Source organism: Mytilus trossulus, chromosome 7, assembly GCF_036588685.1.
Source record: "Mytilus trossulus isolate FHL-02 chromosome 7, PNRI_Mtr1.1.1.hap1, whole genome shotgun sequence".
In the NCBI taxonomy this organism is placed as follows: domain Eukaryota; kingdom Metazoa; phylum Mollusca; class Bivalvia; order Mytilida; family Mytilidae; genus Mytilus; species Mytilus trossulus.
Genome location: NC_086379.1, coordinates 79,580,229 through 79,598,501, shown reverse-complemented (window position 1 = coordinate 79,598,501; position 18,273 = coordinate 79,580,229). Strand labels below are relative to the sequence as shown.

The window sequence follows — 18,273 nt, the reverse complement described above, 5'->3', positions numbered from 1 at the left end:
TCATAAAGAATCTATTATTAAACCAAGAGTTCCAAATTGTGAAGTTGAAATCATTCCTTCGTAAATTTTAAGGACGACAACACGACTTGGTTGACCGTTATGGAATATTCGTTTCACATATGGTATCGGATGTGTTCATTATGTCGCAACTACAATCCCGGCCATTCCTTTTTTCACGAATGTGACCTATCGAATTAGACTATTTACAGGGATTGAAATAACAAGACACGTGCGACGGGTGCCACTTGTCACGGGAGCATGATCTGATTACCCTTCCGGAGCAACTGAGATCATCACAGTTTATGTTTGGGTTCGTGTTGCTTAGTCTTTAGTTTTTATATTTTGTGTCTTGTATACTATTATTTTCCTGTTTGACATTTTCTTTTTTAGTGTTGTCGTTGCCTTTTTATTTTTTATCTATGTGTTTGAATGTCCCTCTGGTATCTTTCGCCGGTCCCTTCTAATTGTATTTTTTTGTTTAATTTATCCGTTCATTAAAGGATTTGTAAAGTAAGACTATACAAATCCTTTGTTTATTTAATGTCCCTTGTTTTAATCAAATATGTCTATTAAAATCTCATTGTATTTTTTAATTCATAGCTGAAGTTAGATTAAAATCAAATTAACAATCGGTGTTTTTTTTTTATGTCATGATTCCAAAGTTCATTAAAAAATCTTTTATTCGTATACACTCAATTTGAATCGGTGGTTTACTTATTATAAAGTCAAAACTAATACGTCGAGTTGACTCTATATTGACGGTCCGGGATGTCATCACAGACCGATTTGATTTTTTCTTTTGTAGACGGTCCGAGTTGTCATTGGCCGAGATTGCCTAGCACTCTATATGGGGCGAAAAGAACAAACATTTTGAAACATTTTGACGACCTGACGATCAAGTTCATTCTTTTCAAGGTTGCGAAAAATCAAAATGTTCGCACGTGGGGGTGTTTGTAAACTTATAGGAACATTAAATCAGATCAGTGCTTCAAGTGTTGTAATCAGAAGTCCCAGGTAAAACCGATATTAATGCATGACATTTTTTTGAATAATTTGAAGTAATTCAACCAATTATGTAACACGGACCACGGTGTCGCTAATTTCGTAATCTCTTTCATAATTTGTCGGGTATTTTTTTAAATTATTTGACCTTAGGCTTAGGAAAAATTGTTCTGAAGTATAAACTGCAGTAATAAAACGAGTAACCATAGCTATAATTGATGCAGTTTACATCACCATTCACAAATAAGACTGCTTTATAGATGTAAAAATTGTGATACGAGTGACAATGAGACTACTAAACTGGACCCTTGCTGTTATTTCGCTCTTATCTTCACAAAAAACAGGTCACCTCTACTTTAAGACAGGCACAATTATAGTCCGAGATTACTCTGACGTCCTACGGCTGTTTAGCCAGACAAGCTGGGGCCGTGGGACGTCAGAGCTTGTCCCATATCAAAAAGTGGATATTTGCCCACCCAAAATAGATGCGCTACTTCTTCGTTTCTGGAGCCAACTGAGGGCCTTGGAATTATATAAATCGGGCATCAATCTCTTCAGTTTTCATTTATCTTTTCATTTATGTAAGTTTCACCTACCTGCCAAACCTTTAATTTTCTATATTTTAACATTTTTCAAAGAGACCCATGATTTCTCCATGTTGCCGTTCATTTTCAAAGATAATCACGTGACCACGAGAAAACAGTGCAAATGACCATAATGTAACACCTCGTTCATTTACGCTGTAAGTTACCTAAATGTCCGAGAGTTGCCGATTGTTATCGTGGTCGGAACTAAATGCTAGTTACCGATCTTCTGAAAAGGAGGTGAAAAAACGTGGTTGCTTCTAAATGTTATTTATCGATCTCCTATAAAGGAGGTAACAAAATATAAATATTTGCATATTTGAGTCTCGAGGCCACGAAATCTCTCGTAAATTGACATCCATTTGAAAGTGAAAGTCAAAAATGGAGAAATCATGGGTCTCTGTGAAAAATGTTAAAATATAGAAAATTAAAGGTTTGGCAGGTAGGTGAAACTTACATAAATGAAGAGATAAATGAAAACTGAAGAGATTGATGCCCGATTTATATAATTCCAAGGCCCTCAGTCGGCTCCAGAAACGAGGAAGTAGCGCATCTATTTTGGGTGGGCAAATATCCACTTTTTGATATGGGACAAGCTCTGACGTCCCACGGCCCCAGCTTGTCTGGCTAAACAGCCGTAGGACGTCAGAGTAATCTCGGACTAGCACAATTAAGGCTGTATTGTACTTTCTCATGCTTTAAGAAGATTTGAGAGTTAAAATTATTGAAAATGGTGCAGTACACTGAGACTATGAGAACATGTGCAAAACTAACTTCATTTCATTCACTAGTCTTGTTTTCTTTTCAAAGTCAGCCATGATTTCTAGGAGGCTGCATATATATCTCAAGAGCTAATGAAAAATCAATTGACCAATACAATGCTCTAATCGGCCTATATCAATACACCTAATTGCTATTTGTCCGCCATAATTTACTGGATATCACACGGGTACACATAAAATTTTGACCTCATAAAACAAAATATCTGACGCCACAATGGAAAAGTGATTGTTGTATGCGTCAAAAGGTCAAGCGGCTGGGTCAGCCGGGCTAGTAAGCTATTAGCAATAAGGTGTATTTACCACTGGCACTAACCAGTTAGGCCATGGAAAAATAATTCATGGTTCCCCCTAACCAGACCGGGTCATTGTTTTATCGCGGTGTCATTAAATTTTTCTAAAAAAAAAAAAGTTTTTTTTTTTTTATTGCACTGACAACAAAATGTGTTGGAAATATGAAAGATTAAAGTTCTGTTGAAGAAACAAAACATATAGATATAAAATTATGCATGGTTACAAAAAAAAAAAAAGCCTGCCTGCCTGCCGGGTCTTTAAAATTTTCCCATGTTAGGGGAAACCACAATTAATTTTCCATGGCCTTATCTGTGGTGAAGTATCAATCAGTGGGTAGCAAGTTGATGAGAAAACTCTCTTTCAAAGTCGTAATTTGTAACCATAAATGATTATTATAGGTCAAAGTACGGTCTTCAACACACAGCCTAGGGTCAAACAGAACAGCAAGCTATTAAGGGTCCCTAAAAAGGACTAGTGTAAAACCATTTGAATGGGAAAACCAATGAATAGGGGTATACATTAAGGGGGGGAAAAGAAGACAGGAGTTAGTTTGCAGACAATGTCCTTTTCTTTGACTACATACATTTGTAATTAACAGGCTTGTTGGACAATTGTTCCAGGTGGAAGTGGCATGTGTATTTAACTACAATTTTTATTCAATAAGATTGTCAGTTTCCCTACTGAATCTCATGAATTTTCTCTAGATACTCCTGGTTTTCTGAAAACAAAAACAGAAATCTGGCTGCCTTAATAGTTCTGAAAATGGTATTAAAGTCTATTAATCAAATAAAATCCAGCTTTCTACCCAATTAATCATGACTGCTGGATAAGAAAAAAACATGGAAGACTTTAAACATTGTATTTAGTTATGGGGAGTTTTCTTGAAATATTGTCATGATTGTGTACACTTTATTTAATTTGCCTAAAACTTTTGTTTATATCTATTGTTGTAAATGAAAAAGCTTTCACGTAAATACTAAGTCAATCTCTAATAATTAATGCTATGAAATATTATATATTTGTAAAATGTTATGTTTTGTAGAAATGCTGCTAAATATATATTAAGGCACTGTTCAGTTTCAACCAAATTAGCAGATGTTGATGAGGACAATGATAGTTCACTGAATAGACTGAATGAAACAAAAAACACTTCAGATAGTGGTATAGCTGGTAAATTAAAACAACTTAAAATTGAAAAAATTAGTTCAGATTCAACAGATGAGAATTATTTTTCAAGGAATAAAAGTGACATAACTAGTAGTAATGATTTTGATGATAAATTCAATAAAGACGATGATATTCTAGGTGATTCAAATAACAATTTTCAACAAAGAAGAACATTCAATAGACGACCTCAGTTTAATAGAAATTCAAATAGGTCTGACAATATTGAGGGAGATTGGGAAGATGATGATAGTTTTAAAAGTAGTAGATCTTTCAATAGAGGATCTCAGTTCAATAAATCAAGAGGAGGTGACTTTCAAAGGAATTTTAATAGCAACTTTCAAAATAGATATGAAGACCGAGGTTTCCAAAAGGGAAGATTTGGTAATGATTTCGGAAGAGACAATTTTGCATTTAAAAGAAGAGAACAAAGAAAACCAGCAGAATACAAAGAATTTCAAAAAGATTTCTACAAAGAAAGTGAAAGTGTTCAGAATAGATCTAATGTAAGTCACTTACAGTATTCAGAGTTTGAAATAAAGCAGTGTACAATAACATTTGTACTTCAATATCAACCTCAGGGTTTGAAATGGACAGAGGTCATCAGTCAGTGACTCTTAACTTTGAGTCACTGCTGGTGTCCCCTTAAAATTGAAAGGTTATAAGGAGCCCATACATACATGAAATGTAAGGAAGTTAAGACTTTGTATATATGCATTACTTGATTAGGCTATAAAAAAGGGGGCTATTAGGTGTTTTGTTGTCTCTCATTTTGTTGTGGCATTTGGTAAACTTTATTTGGTCTATAAAATCATTTATGTAATACATCTCTTGTCTAATAAGGTCCAGGTCCACCTGATCATAACATCATCTTTGTGATTGTGTACTACCAATATTAAAATTATGTAAAAACATTAGTTTCTCTGAAAATAGATTTGAACTTAATTTGTGATATACAAACAATCATTTTCTAGTTGCCCATTTGTCTTTTTATAAAGAAGACTCCTGACCTTGGCCATATTTCATTTGATACTTGTAGGTAATAAGACCTTGCTCTCTAACCTTCAACAGATGATTAATTTTGTAATCGGCTATGTACATGCAGTGCTGACAAGTGAGACAACTCTTCAACTTGTCTACTCTTGTTAAAGAAGTAAAACCGTGCCCTTTCTAGTTTCCATTTTTTGAGAATTTTTAATTTATTGATTTAGATGAATGACATCATAGTGACAAAATTGTGAATTAATATTGTTTGTTCATATTTTTTTGCAGGAAGAAGTTAAAGAATTTTATAAAAAGCATCAGATAACATTATCTAATACCGATTTGAATCCATTGGAAACATTTGAAGAAGCAGGATTTCCAGGTATTTAGACAACTCTTTTGCTGTGATATAGCTTTTATTTTAGTGTTAAGGTGACTTGAAGCTAACACCAATCAATTGATTATAGCTCTGAAAAGATAATGCTGCAAATCCAATAAAAATATGAAAACTTTGTTCTTCATGTTCAATTAATATGATTTTTTTAACGGTAAAATCCTATCTGTCTGTAATGCAGTTTGAATTACTATTTGTAAAAAAATCTTTGCAAGTTAATAAATAACAGGTGGAATTGCTTTTCACACAATTATCAGATTTTTTTATATGACGTCACTGTAACCATGGTAACAGTCATTGCCCATTAACAGATTGTCACTTAAAAATGAAATATGTAAATGGTGTTTGAAATGTTATTTTGTAGAGTAATATAAATATACAGGTTACCTACACCCCAAAATTAACGACAAACCTTTTTTTGTAGACATCATCAACAGAAAATTGCAAGAAGAATCTTTTACATCTCCAACTGCAATCCAGGCTGTAACCTGGCCCTTAGCATTGTCTGGGAAAGATGTTATAGGTATAGCACAAACTGGATCAGGGAAAACATTAGGTGTAAGTCTTATGGTAGTCACAGATCTAGAATTGGGGTAAAATTAAAATTGGATTTTAAAATACTGGAATACATTCTTATTAGAATAGGAAAACAGAATTTAAATTTTTTACCTTCATTTGTATAAAAAAAACATTATTGTTATATTTTCATATGGTAATATTCTTAACCAAAAGAGAGAAACTATATTTTTTGAAAAAAATAAAGAATTGGACACTAATGTGAATAATCCCTTTACACTATCAAGTTTTGTTTAAATAATGAACATTTTACAAAGTAATGCATTCTGGAATAACATATGGTGGTAATTAACATGTAATTATTATGAAGTCTGCTTAAAAACATACTGAAACGTGCTATTTGGTCATAACTTGAATTCAGACAAATATACATTTAAGCACAACTAATACATGTGAAATCATATACAAATGTAGTTTGACATGATACTGTAGGATTCATAATACAGTATTGAAGTAGACAATACTTTTTGTCAACCCATAACAGTTGTATCCATGATCCATTTGTAGTATCCAGATAGGTTTTTAAAATCCAAATCAAAGAACAGAGCTGTGTAATAATATACACATTAGATATGATATCATGTTGTATTCTGTTTTCAGTTTATGTTGCCATCATTTGTTCATATACAGCACCAAGAAAAATTACAGCGAGGAGATGGACCAATTGTAAGTACATGAAGTATAAATTGCTTTATATCATATTAAAAATTAGATTCTTATGTATCTGGAGTTGGTTTCACTAAAATAAGTGTGACCAAGATTGATCATAAGTCATAAACAATTCAATATTTTTACGCTCAATCCTAGTCATATTTTTGGGTCAAATTGACTCCAGGCTTGAATTTAAGTAAAGAACAACACTTGTAAGGTATTCTTTTGAAGGAAGTTCAATTGTTTTAGTCCTAAGGTTACGGTCTGGACAAATGTTTATCAATCACGGTTTAGTTTTAATGTTAATTAGAGAACAGGCAAGTTATTTAACTACCCAGAATTAGATGACTAAATCCATTATCAATAAGATTACATAAGTTTATCGTGAATATAAGTGAATCTTATTAATTTTTGATAGAAATAATATAAATTACACATTTCCTTTTCAAATTGAAAGGTAGAAAGTTATGAGATCAAATTCATAAAGCATAAGCTGAAAATTGCTCTTGTAAAACACTCTGAATAGTACAAGGCCTATTATATATCAGATCATTTGGATAATTGATTATATTCAGTTGCCTTAATTTTCTCCATTTCCTTCTTCATTGTAGTGTTTAGTGTTAGTACCCACAAGAGAGTTATGTCAACAAGTACAGGAAGTAGCTGATAGGTTTGGATATCCAATGAGAATGAGGAGTGCAGCCATCTATGGTGGTGCTAATCGATATCCACAGATACAGAAACTGTCAAGAGGTACAACATAAGATAGAGAAATACATGTAATAGTAGTCCCCTGGACACTAAGCAGTCTTCCAATCAACTTTGCATTACAACTTTTGTATGATTTTGATTTCATTTCTGTCGCTGTGTTACCCTTAAAATGAAAAATAACTTATATTATTATTGTGATAATTTTAATAACATTAGACTGATTGTATTAACTTTAATATTTTCTAAATATTGTATATATTTTCCTTCAGGTGCTGAAGTGTGCATTGCTACCCCTGGTAGATTGAATGATTTTCTTAGTTCTGGTGAAACAAATCTAGATAGATGTACCTGTCTTGTATTAGATGAGGCAGACAGAATGTTAGATATGGGATTTGAACCACAGATTAGACAAATTATAGAACAAATTAGGGTAAGTTGATGAAATAAAGTACATAGACTGTAGAGAAATAACAATGGGGAAAACAAACAGTTTTACAGAAAAGAATGCCAGTGCACCTAAAGCAGTGAAGTTTTATTTCTTTAAAGTAGAAATTTAGTAATATCTGTTTTGTGTGTTTAGTTGATTGAAAAGAAATGGTTGAAATACATGGTTTAAAATCTCATCTATTTGAGATCAGTTTTATTTCAAAACTTGGAACATGTATAGCAAATTTTCTTGCTTGTAAATTCAAATTTTTAACATTGCCCTTGGGTGTTGAAGTCAGTTTTGCTTAGGTAAAACGATTTACTTTAGGTGACCGTGTCTTCCCCATAGATATAACTGATTTCCAAATGAACAGTTATGATTTAAATACCTCATTTTTTTCTGACATATCTGAAAATGAAATATATGAAAGAAAACTGACTAAAACTTTTGTAAGTTTTACATATAAAATTGAGTGCATCATTATGACAAATAAGAAGACAAGCAGAACAACTAAAAGTAGAGTTTATCAAATATCATTAAACAGGAGGATATACAATCTAAAATTACTCTGGAAACAGGAGGATATACAATCTAAAATTACTCTGGAAACAGGAGGATATACAATCTAAAATTACTCTGGAAACAGGAGGATATACAATCTAAAATTACTCTGGAAACAGGAGGATATACAATCTAAAATTACTCTGGAAACAGGAGGATATACAATCTAAAATTACTCTGACTATACTTGGTTGTCTCTACATTATTTTTTATAACCTTGAAAAGGCGAGAATAGGTATATTTCATAAAGTGGTGTGTTTATTTTTAGCCTGACAGACAAACACTTATGTGGAGTGCTACCTGGCCTGAAGAAGTACAAGAGTTAGCCAATGATTACCTGACAGATCATGTCAAGATCAATGTTGGATCAGTGGATTTAATTGCAAACAAGAGCATCAAACAAGAAGTTGTTATATGTAATTCACATGAAAAACCCCAAGAGTAAGTTACATTATCTAGTGAATAAAAACACCAGTTATAATTGTGACATTACCGGGTAATGGAATGTGACTTAAAGTATAGCATTGTGATGTATTATATTTGTATGTTTAGGTATAAAAATTCGTTATTGATCATTTTCCTTTTTGATTATCATTGGTTATCTCAATGAGATTGATTTTCTCGCTTGAGCCAGTACTACGAAAATGGGAACAGCAATTGAGTTGAGATGATCAATGATAACCAGTTTATCCCTATTTTACCAATGATGACATAGTAAATTTCATGACAACAGGCATATGAGCCCTAAGTTTCTAGCGATAATTTTTCAAATCACCTGACTCAGCTGTGAAAGGAAATAATCATTCAGCAAGGAAAATTTTTATGGATCTCCATCTCACTTCATATTCCATATGATCATATAATAATAAAGTTATACAATTTTCAAGTGCAGAACTGTCATTCTGTTCAATCATTTAATTTCCTTTCTCAAGTCATTTTCTAGTGGCATTCTAAATTTCTATATTTTTTTTAACTTAAAATATGTATGAAACAGTTTACTTTGTGTATATATTTTCAATATCTTTTTATTTTCTTTCTTTTAAGATTGGGAAAAATATTACAACAAATTATACATTCCCCAAATGATGAAAAGGTGTTGATATTTGCACAGACTAAAGTTATGTGTGAGAGAATAAGCCAAGAAATCAGAAGAAATGGGTATGTTTTCTCTTTTATACTTCTACTAGCTTATACTTCATCAGTGGTATCAAATTTGAAATCTTTTAAATCATTATTGGTAGAAATGATATTAACTGGAACATTAATTCAACAAACTGTTCTGTTTTACATGTCACAAAAATTTAGTTTGTTTACTTTCTTATTTGTAGGTTAAATAGGAAGTTAGCTCAAACCTGATAGTCAATGATCAATTACAAACATCAAACAATCAATGTTTTGTTTTAAGCTACGCTAACACTGTCTGATAGGTTAGAAAATGTTTTCAGACAGTGTGTGATAGTTTAAAAACTTTACTTATGTGCAATTAAAGAATGCTCTATTTGATTTAATGTTTCAGCATTAATAATGTATGTATCCATGGTGACAAAAGTCAGAGACAAAGGGACCATAGCTTGGAAGGTAATTATAAAGCAATTAACCTTTTATTTACTGTTTAAATCACATGATCTTTCAAATTTGACAAAAAAGAAGAATATGTGTTATATAGCTGAATTTGTATAATGAAACACATGTACATACAATTTTATTTAAGTAAACCTCTTTTGTTATCCAAGTTGACCTGATATTTATTGCTGAAGAGTTATTGCCTTCCTGTACTCTTACTTCTCCAATATCTTTTCTGTATGCAGCAACCTTAAAATGACCCATCTCACAAGAAATTTTGCAATTGCCATCGGAAAAAAAACATGGTGGATAACATATAGGGAAGTATTAAATGATTCTGAAGAATTTATTTTTACACAATTGACCAAATTATTTAACAATTATAAGACAAATTTTAATCTACAAATAGAAACACATGAAACATATATAAAAAGAGTATCAGGATTCAAATTGAATATAATAAGCTTATTGTTATATACCAACTCATATTGTGTTCATTTTAAAGAATGATGCATATAAAAGTTTGTGGACTTCTTTTCTTATCCACCTTGTTTAGCAAATGTTTTATTTTGAAAATTACCTGTATGAAATTTGTTCATTACAGTATTTCGTAATGGAAGAGTAAAAATCATGGTTGCCACAGATGTTTGTGCAAGAGGATTAGGTAAGACTGAAGATAGATATTGCTTACATTTTTACTATTGAGAAGTACTAAATGTATTGGATAATGGTTTCAGACTATACAATTTCATGTTTACAAAATGAAAACAATGTTACCTTGGCATGGTGAAATTTTGGGCATTAGTTTTTGTCCTCATCTGTTTGTGCTTCCTACTGATATCAAGCAAAGCTTTTAAACTCTTGAGTACAGTGGGAGGAAAGCAATGACAGAATAAGTAATTAATTTAGAAACATTGTAAGTAAAACAGAGTAATTTATTCACTAAACATTAATTTCCATGCATTCAAAGTTTGCAGTTCAAAATTGTCAAAGCTTTTTTGTGAACATATATTTTTGTAGTTATTTCAAATTATTTGAATGTATTCCTATTTTGTGCAAATAAGCTACCAAGAAAAAATATAAATATTTCTTTTAATAATGATACAGTTAATGTTCATGTTTATTTTTAGATGTAAGTGACATTACATATGTTGTGAATTATGACTTCCCACCAAAGGGAGTAGAGGATTATATCCATAGAATAGGTAGAACTGGCAGAGCAGGAAATTCAGGAACAGCAATCACATTGTTTTCAGAAGATGACAGAAGTTCTGCTAGAGATTTGGTGAAGATCATGAAACAGGCAGATCAAGAGGTCCCAGAAGAATTGATGCAAATGACAAGATGTAAGTTATCCTATCATCATGTGACCTACACAAATTTTCAAGTCCATGGCTTTACAATTTTTTTTAGAAAGGAGAAAATTGTTTAAAAGTTGTCTAATATGAGAATTATTTATCTTTTTTTGTTAGTTTTAGTTACTACTAGCCTCCATTATATTTTATCTGACGACTTAATTATAAATCCACTCACTATATATATGTATATATCAATTAGGAAATTTATCAAGAGTATTCTCCATTGTTTGAGAAAAAGACGTTTATGTTTTGATAACTATGAATCATGCTTACTTTTAAAAGATAATTATACCATACAAAAAGAAATAAAAGCTAATCAGTTCAAAGTATGGGAAAAAAAAAGAAATAGAGAGGCTTTTTTTCCTAGTGCAAACATAATCTGACATGGTATCAATAAATATTCCATATTGGATACCACTTCATCTTAATAGAAATCAATGTACAAATGTTCTAGCCATTTTCCAAAAAGTTTCAATACCAAAAAAAAATATATATGGTAAAGGTATTACAACAATAAGAATAAATAATTTCTGGTGTTTACTATACATTTATTTCCCCTCAGAGCTGATTGACATTATTTGGTATGATATTTTATCACCACAAGATGGTGTAAAGCAAATAAGATTTCAATCTAATTCACAACTTTAGACCATAACTGGCAGGGTAAACTCTTTATACCACCAACATATGTCATTTAAGTACAGAGACAATTAAATCTTGCTCCACACATTGTCTTTATTTATCATAAATTCACATATGATCTTTCTTTTCAGATTCTTCTGGCAACCAAAGAAAAAATAGTCGATACCAACCAAGTTACAGAAGAGATTCCAGAGATTACCAAGACCGACGATCTTTCCGACCCAGAATGAATAGAGGAGATGGTGGATATGGTTCAGGCTTTACTCGCATGGACGATTGATACTGTTAGAGCAATCAAGAATAAAGTTGGACATAAATAAGTCTTTTCAAAAAAGACTGAAAATTGTGATCATGTACAATATGTATATATCAAATGAAATTTTTAAGATCTTCAGATAAATTGACATTTTACAAATTTTATAACTGAAGACAATTAGTTATAGTTTCGTTTTAAAATTTGTGATAAATCATTTGCACTTTTTTTTTTACTGCAAATGCATTACCACAAGTATTACTTTGGATATAAAATATAATATCCAAATCTTTTTTAAAATTCAAAATTATAGTTAAAAATTCATTGTTGCATGAAGAATGAATACAAATGTACGCATGTGATGTTTGTTAGTTATTTATTTGAAATAAAACAAGTAAAACACATTTTGAGTTATAATAATGATTAAGTTATATTACCATCATAAACCCAGTCATGAATGGTTGAGTAATGTATCTTGCAATGACCTTGTCCAGCCATTTCTTTGTTTTTCTGTGTGTTTGTTATTTTCACTTCATTTAACTTTGCTTGTGTAATTCATGAAACGTTAAGATATTTGGACTAGAAGCTTTTAATGTATTTTTCTACTGTGAGATATGGGATATAACAAGAATCATTTTCTGCAATTTTTTGGTATACTTGAATATTACTTTAAAAAATAAAACAAAAATACCAAATTCAATTGTAAAAAGTTCAAAATGGAAAGTCTGTAATCTACTGGCAAAACCAAAAGTTCAAACACATCAAAAGAATGGATAACAACTGTCATATTCCTGACTTGGTACAGTAATTTTCTTGTATAGGAAATAGTGGAGAAAACCTGGTTTTATAGCTGACTAAACCTTTCACTTGTACGACAGTAGCATAAAATTTCAAATATTGACAACGATGTGTGAAAAAATTTGTAAGGGTTCCGCGGAACCCAGTGTCTCGCCTACTTTTGCTGTAAATCGCAGGCTCAACAAAAATGAGGAAAAAAATCAATAAAAATATTCCTCTTGATACAATCTTTTGATTGTAAGAAGCTACCATGTACTGTCCAAGTTTGGTAAAAAATCCAGCATAGTTTATTAATCTAATAAATGCTTTAAAAACTTTAACTGCAGACTTTACAGGTATGTAATGTTAACTGGAAGAAAATCTAAGTCAATTTAAAAGTAAAATACGGAAAAAGTGGATTTTTTTTTTTCAAATTTACTTCTGGATACTATCTTATGATTATAAATAAGCTTCTGTTCAAGTTTGGTACAACCCAGGATAGTTTAAGAAAGTTATTTAAATTTTAAAAACTTTTACCACAGAGTGAATGTAATGTTTCACTGCAGAAAAACTAAGTCCATTCAAAAGTAAAATACGGAAAAAATGGATTTATTTTTTTGTAAAATTTGCTTCTGGATACTATCTTATGATCATAAACAAGCTTCTGTCATAGTTTGGTACAAAACAAGGATAGTTTAAGAAAGTTATTAAAATTCTAAAAACTTTATCCACAGAGTGAATGTTATGTTTCCCCGCAGAAAAAACTAAGTCCATTTAAAAGATAAATACGGAAAAAATGGAATTTTATTTTTACAAAATTTACTTCTGGATACTATTTTATGATCATAAACAAGCTTCTGTCCATGTTTGGTACGAACCCATGATAGTTTAAGAAAGTTATTAAAATTCTAAAAACTTTAACCACAGAGTGAATGTAATGTTTCCCCGCAGAAAAAACTAAGTCCATTTAAAAGTTAAATACGAAAAAAATGGAATTTTATTTTTACAAAATTTACTTCTGGATACTATCTTATGATCATAAACAAGCTTCTATCCAAGTTTGGTAGAAATCCAGTATAGTTTAAGAAAGTTATTAAAATTTCAAAAACTTTAACCACAGAGTGAATATTTGTGGACGCCGCCGACGACGGAAAGTAGGATCGCTTAGTCTCGCTTTTTCGACTAAAGTTGAAGGCTCGACAAAAAACAAACAGACACAACTGAACTGTGACAAACAAAACATTTTGATCTATTTGGTTTAGAGACTGTGAAAGGAATCTGAATTGTATACAGGCTCACTGGAAAAATAAACACAAATGTATTGCAATTTTATAACCAGAGTGCACATGCTGATATGTCTTGAATTCTTTACTAATCCCTTGATATTATGTTGACAGTCCTAGATATTTATAGATTATTTATGTTTTTTTAAACGAGATGCATTTTCTCATTCTCATCTCATCGAAGGGCGGAGCCCTGAGATGAGATTAGAATGAGAAAATGCATCGAGTTTAAAAAAACATAATCTATTTATCGCTATTATTTGTAATTTCGAATATCACTTAATTTAAATTTCAGTAAAAAAAGGTATCTTATACGATGATAATGCATTTTCTTTTGTGGTACTAGTTTTTTTGGCGGAGGCTTATTTGATATAAATATGTAGTCGCTCAGGTAGTTCATTCATTTGAAAAAAAGATATCTCATCTGACCATCCGGCATGTTCAATTATGGCAAAGACCATTTTCACTGTAATTTGGTATTTCTATGTATCAAAATGAAGCGAACGGTTGAATATATAATGTATTTTCAAAGCAGACGAAGAAATATACATGCATGAAGAAATGTACATGCAGACAGACCTACGATGATTTGTCTAATTGAAGTAGACATATGTAAAAAAGGACATTTTTTATTTGTTAAAAACATGATTTGATTACTTTTATTAACTTCCAATAAATTATTTAACGGCGAAATTCACGGTAAAATATTAAAAAGGGAAATCATCTTGTGTTGTTGACATTTCAGCGCGTATAGTTCTGGCTAATCTTTTCTGATTGGCCAACACTCTAGCGCATGAATTACATAAATACGCTGTTGCTAAGGACCTTAGAAACTAGCGATAATTTTCATTCTCACTCTACACGAGTGATATGAAAATTATCACAAAAAAACATCAAAGGAAAAATACAGATAATAGCGATAAAAAGCTTCATTACAACTGTCACATACTCCCCAACCAAGAAAACTAAACATTGACCAATGAACATGAGGTCATGGTCAGATGAACCATGCTTGGCAGACATGTACAGTTAACAAATCTTCCATACAACAAATATATTTGACCTATTGCTTATAGTTCAAGAAAAAACTGACCAAAACATGAAAACTTAACTCTGAGCAATGAACCGTGAACATGTGGTCAAGGCCAAATAAAACCTGCACAAGTCGCATAGATAATAAAATATTTTCATACACCAAATATAGTTGACCTATTGCATATAGAATAAAAAAAAAGAGACCAGAACTCAACCAGATGCTCCGCAGGGCGTAGCTTTATACGACCGCAGAGGTTGAACCCTGAACAGTTGGGGCAAGTATGGACACAACATTCAAGCTGGATTCCGCTCTAAATTTGGATTGTGATTAAATAGTTGACACAGCATAGGTTTCTGACACAGAATGAATGTATTCAAATGAACTTAAAATTTTTGTTTTCTCTTAGAGCAATTCACTATGCTGTTGAATATTAATCCTCTCAAAAAAATGTTTGAAGAAATTTTCTTTTTATTTATGAAATTTCAAATGAGAAAAATTGAACCCAATTTTTTAATCACATCCCCCTTTCCCTTATTCCAAAACTAATTTCAATTAAAATATTCTAATGGAGTTTGCAACAATTACTACTCATTTAAATACATCATAAAATATTAAGATGTAAAAAAACTGCTTGTTATCACTGAATGGTAAAGATAATTTAAATTTATCATTTGGTAGTAAAAAGTGAATATACATTGTATATTGTATATAACAAAGATTTAAGTTGATTCTGAACAAAGAAAGATAACTCCAATTAAAAAAAATTCTTGCAGATATTTCTTGCTTACTTTACTGGACAAAGAAAGATAACTCTTAATTAAAAAAAAATTTGCTATTTCACAATATTGTGAAATTAGATATTTCTTGCCATTGCACAATACTGTGCAATTGAAAAGACTTGCTATTGCACAATACTTAATATAATAATTTTAGATCCTGATTTGGACCAACTTGAAAACTGGGCCCTTAATTAAAAATCTATGTACATGTTTAGATTCAGCATATCAAAGAGGCCCAATAATTTGATTTTTGTTAAAATCAAACTTAGTTTAATTTTGGACCCTTTGCACTTTAATTTAGACCAATTTTAAAACTGGACCAAAAATTAAGAATCTACATACACAGTTAAATTTGGCATATCAAAGAACCCCAATTAATCAATTTTTGATGAAATCAAACAATGTTTAATTTTGGACCTCGATTTGGGCCAACTTGAAAACTGGGCCAATAATCAAAAATCTAAGTACATTTTTAGATTCAGCATATCAAAGAACCCCAAGCTTTCAATTTTTGTTAAAATCAAACTTAGTTTAATTTTGGACCCTTTGGACCTTAATGTAGACCAATTTGAAAACGGGACCAAAAATTAAGAATCTACATACACAGTTAGATTCGGCATATTAAAGAACCCCAATTATTCAATTTTGATGAAATCAAAATAAAGTTTAATTTTGGACCCTTTGGGCCCCTTTTTCCTTAACTGTTGGGACCAAAACTCCCAAAATCAATACCAACCTTCCTTTTATAGTCATAAACCTTGTGTTTAAATTTCATAGATTTCTATTTACTTATACTAACGCTATGGTGCGAAAACCAAGAAAAATGCTTATTTGGGTCCCTTTTTGGCCCCTAATTCCTAAACTGTTGGGACCGAAACTCCCAAAATCAATACCAACCTTCCTTTTGTGGTCATAAACATTGTGTTTAAATTTCATTATTTTCTATTTACTTAAACTAAAGTTATTGTGCGAAAACCAAGAATAATGCTTATTTGGACCCTTTTTTGGCCCCTAATTCCTAAACTGTTGAAACCAAAACTCCCAAAATCAATCCCAACCTTTCTTTTGTGGTCATAAACCTTGTGTCAAAATTTCATAGATTTCTATTAAACCCCGAAAATCTTCAGTCCGGACTGAATTTGTATGATCTGTAACAGCTACAGTATTTTATCAACTTGTGACAGATTTAATTGCCAAACAGTTGAGGTTGTGGTTTCACATCTCATAAACAGTTCACTGAGAAAAGACAATGACCTTAGTTTTAGAGGAAAGAATTTTTATTATCAAAATACATATGCATTGACTATTCACACATAATGATTTCAGAATTAAATTATTTGTATAAACTGAATTTTTTTTTTAATTTTTTTATTATTTATATTTTCCCTAGTACAATGGACTATAATTAAACCAATGAAACTTTCAAAAGCATGATGAATGTATCCACTTCTTGAGCAAAATTGTCCACATTTGTTTTTCTTCAATGAAGCAATATACACAATATAAAAGAAGTATTGAATAAAAGTACATTGTCAAGATTACAAATCAACATGATAAATTGAAATGAAATTACAATTAAAGATATTGAAGCATTAAAAATTGTAAACACACTTTATATTTTGACCTTCATTATACGTTCTTTACCTAATGCCATTTCAAGTATTTGTAACAAAGGTAAAACAAGGCTAGCTATAGGCATCTGTAAGTCATCAACTTCTCGTTGTCAAATATATGGTCATAAATTCATTGATAAAGAGAAACCATACAGTGACTTTCCTCATCACCAAACTGATCAAAAAGCGGTGTACTTCGGGGTTTAACTTAAACTAAAGTTATAGTGCGAAAACCAAGAAAATGCTTATTTGGGCCCTTTTTGGCCCCTAATTCCTAAAATATTGGGACCAAAACTCCCAAAATCAATACCAGCCTTCCTTTTATGGTCATAAACCTTGTGTTAAAATTTCATAGATTTCTATTCACTTTTACTAAAGTTAGAGTGCGAAAACTAAAAGTATTCGGACGACGACGACGACGACGCCAACGTGATAGCAATATACGACGAAAATTTTTTCAAAATTTGCGGTCGTATAAAAACTTAAATTTGAACACTAAACCATGAAAGTGAGGTACAGGTCAGATGACGACTGCCAGCTAGACATGTATACCGTACAATCATTCCACACACCAAATATAGTAGACCTATTGCATGCAGTATGAGAAAACGACAAAAACACAAAAGCCTAGCTATAACCACTGAACCATGAGAATGAGGTCCAGGTCAGACGACACCTGCCAGTTGGACATGTACACCAGAGTCCATCAATACACCAAATATACTACTAGACCTATTGCTTATAGTATCTGAGATATGGACTTGACCACCAAAACTTAACCTTGTTCACTGATCCACGAAATAAGGTCAAGTTCAAGTGACAACTGTCTGACGGTCATGAGG

General features: G+C 31.4%; 1 protein-coding gene across 1 annotated transcript; it reads left to right on the top strand.

Annotated features, from left to right (window-relative positions):
* Positions 1–879: 879 nt before the first annotated feature.
* On the top strand, positions 880–12,347 carry LOC134725927 (uncharacterized). The gene is made up of 13 exons (XM_063590221.1): positions 880–1,014; positions 3,702–4,329; positions 5,096–5,189; positions 5,626–5,759; positions 6,378–6,443; positions 7,040–7,181; positions 7,409–7,569; positions 8,396–8,568; positions 9,172–9,285; positions 9,644–9,705; positions 10,295–10,354; positions 10,821–11,036; positions 11,822–12,347. Exons 1-13 carry the CDS (start codon positions 932–934, stop codon positions 11,968–11,970), a joined length of 2,082 nt encoding a protein of 693 aa, XP_063446291.1. The 5' UTR covers positions 880–931; the 3' UTR covers positions 11,971–12,347.
* Positions 12,348–18,273: the final 5,926 nt, after the last annotated feature.

Bases quoted from the DNA above. Each gene is read 5' to 3' on its own strand.
- LOC134725927 (XM_063590221.1), top strand. From the start codon at position 932: ATGTTCGCACGTGGGGGTGTTTGTAAACTTATAGGAACATTAAATCAG. The intron at 5,760-6,377 runs GTAAGTCTTATG...TTCTGTTTTCAG, and splicing joins GATCAGGGAAAACATTAGGT to TTTATGTTGCCATCATTTGT. The intron at 11,037-11,821 runs GTAAGTTATCCT...CTTTCTTTTCAG, and splicing joins ATTGATGCAAATGACAAGAT to ATTCTTCTGGCAACCAAAGA.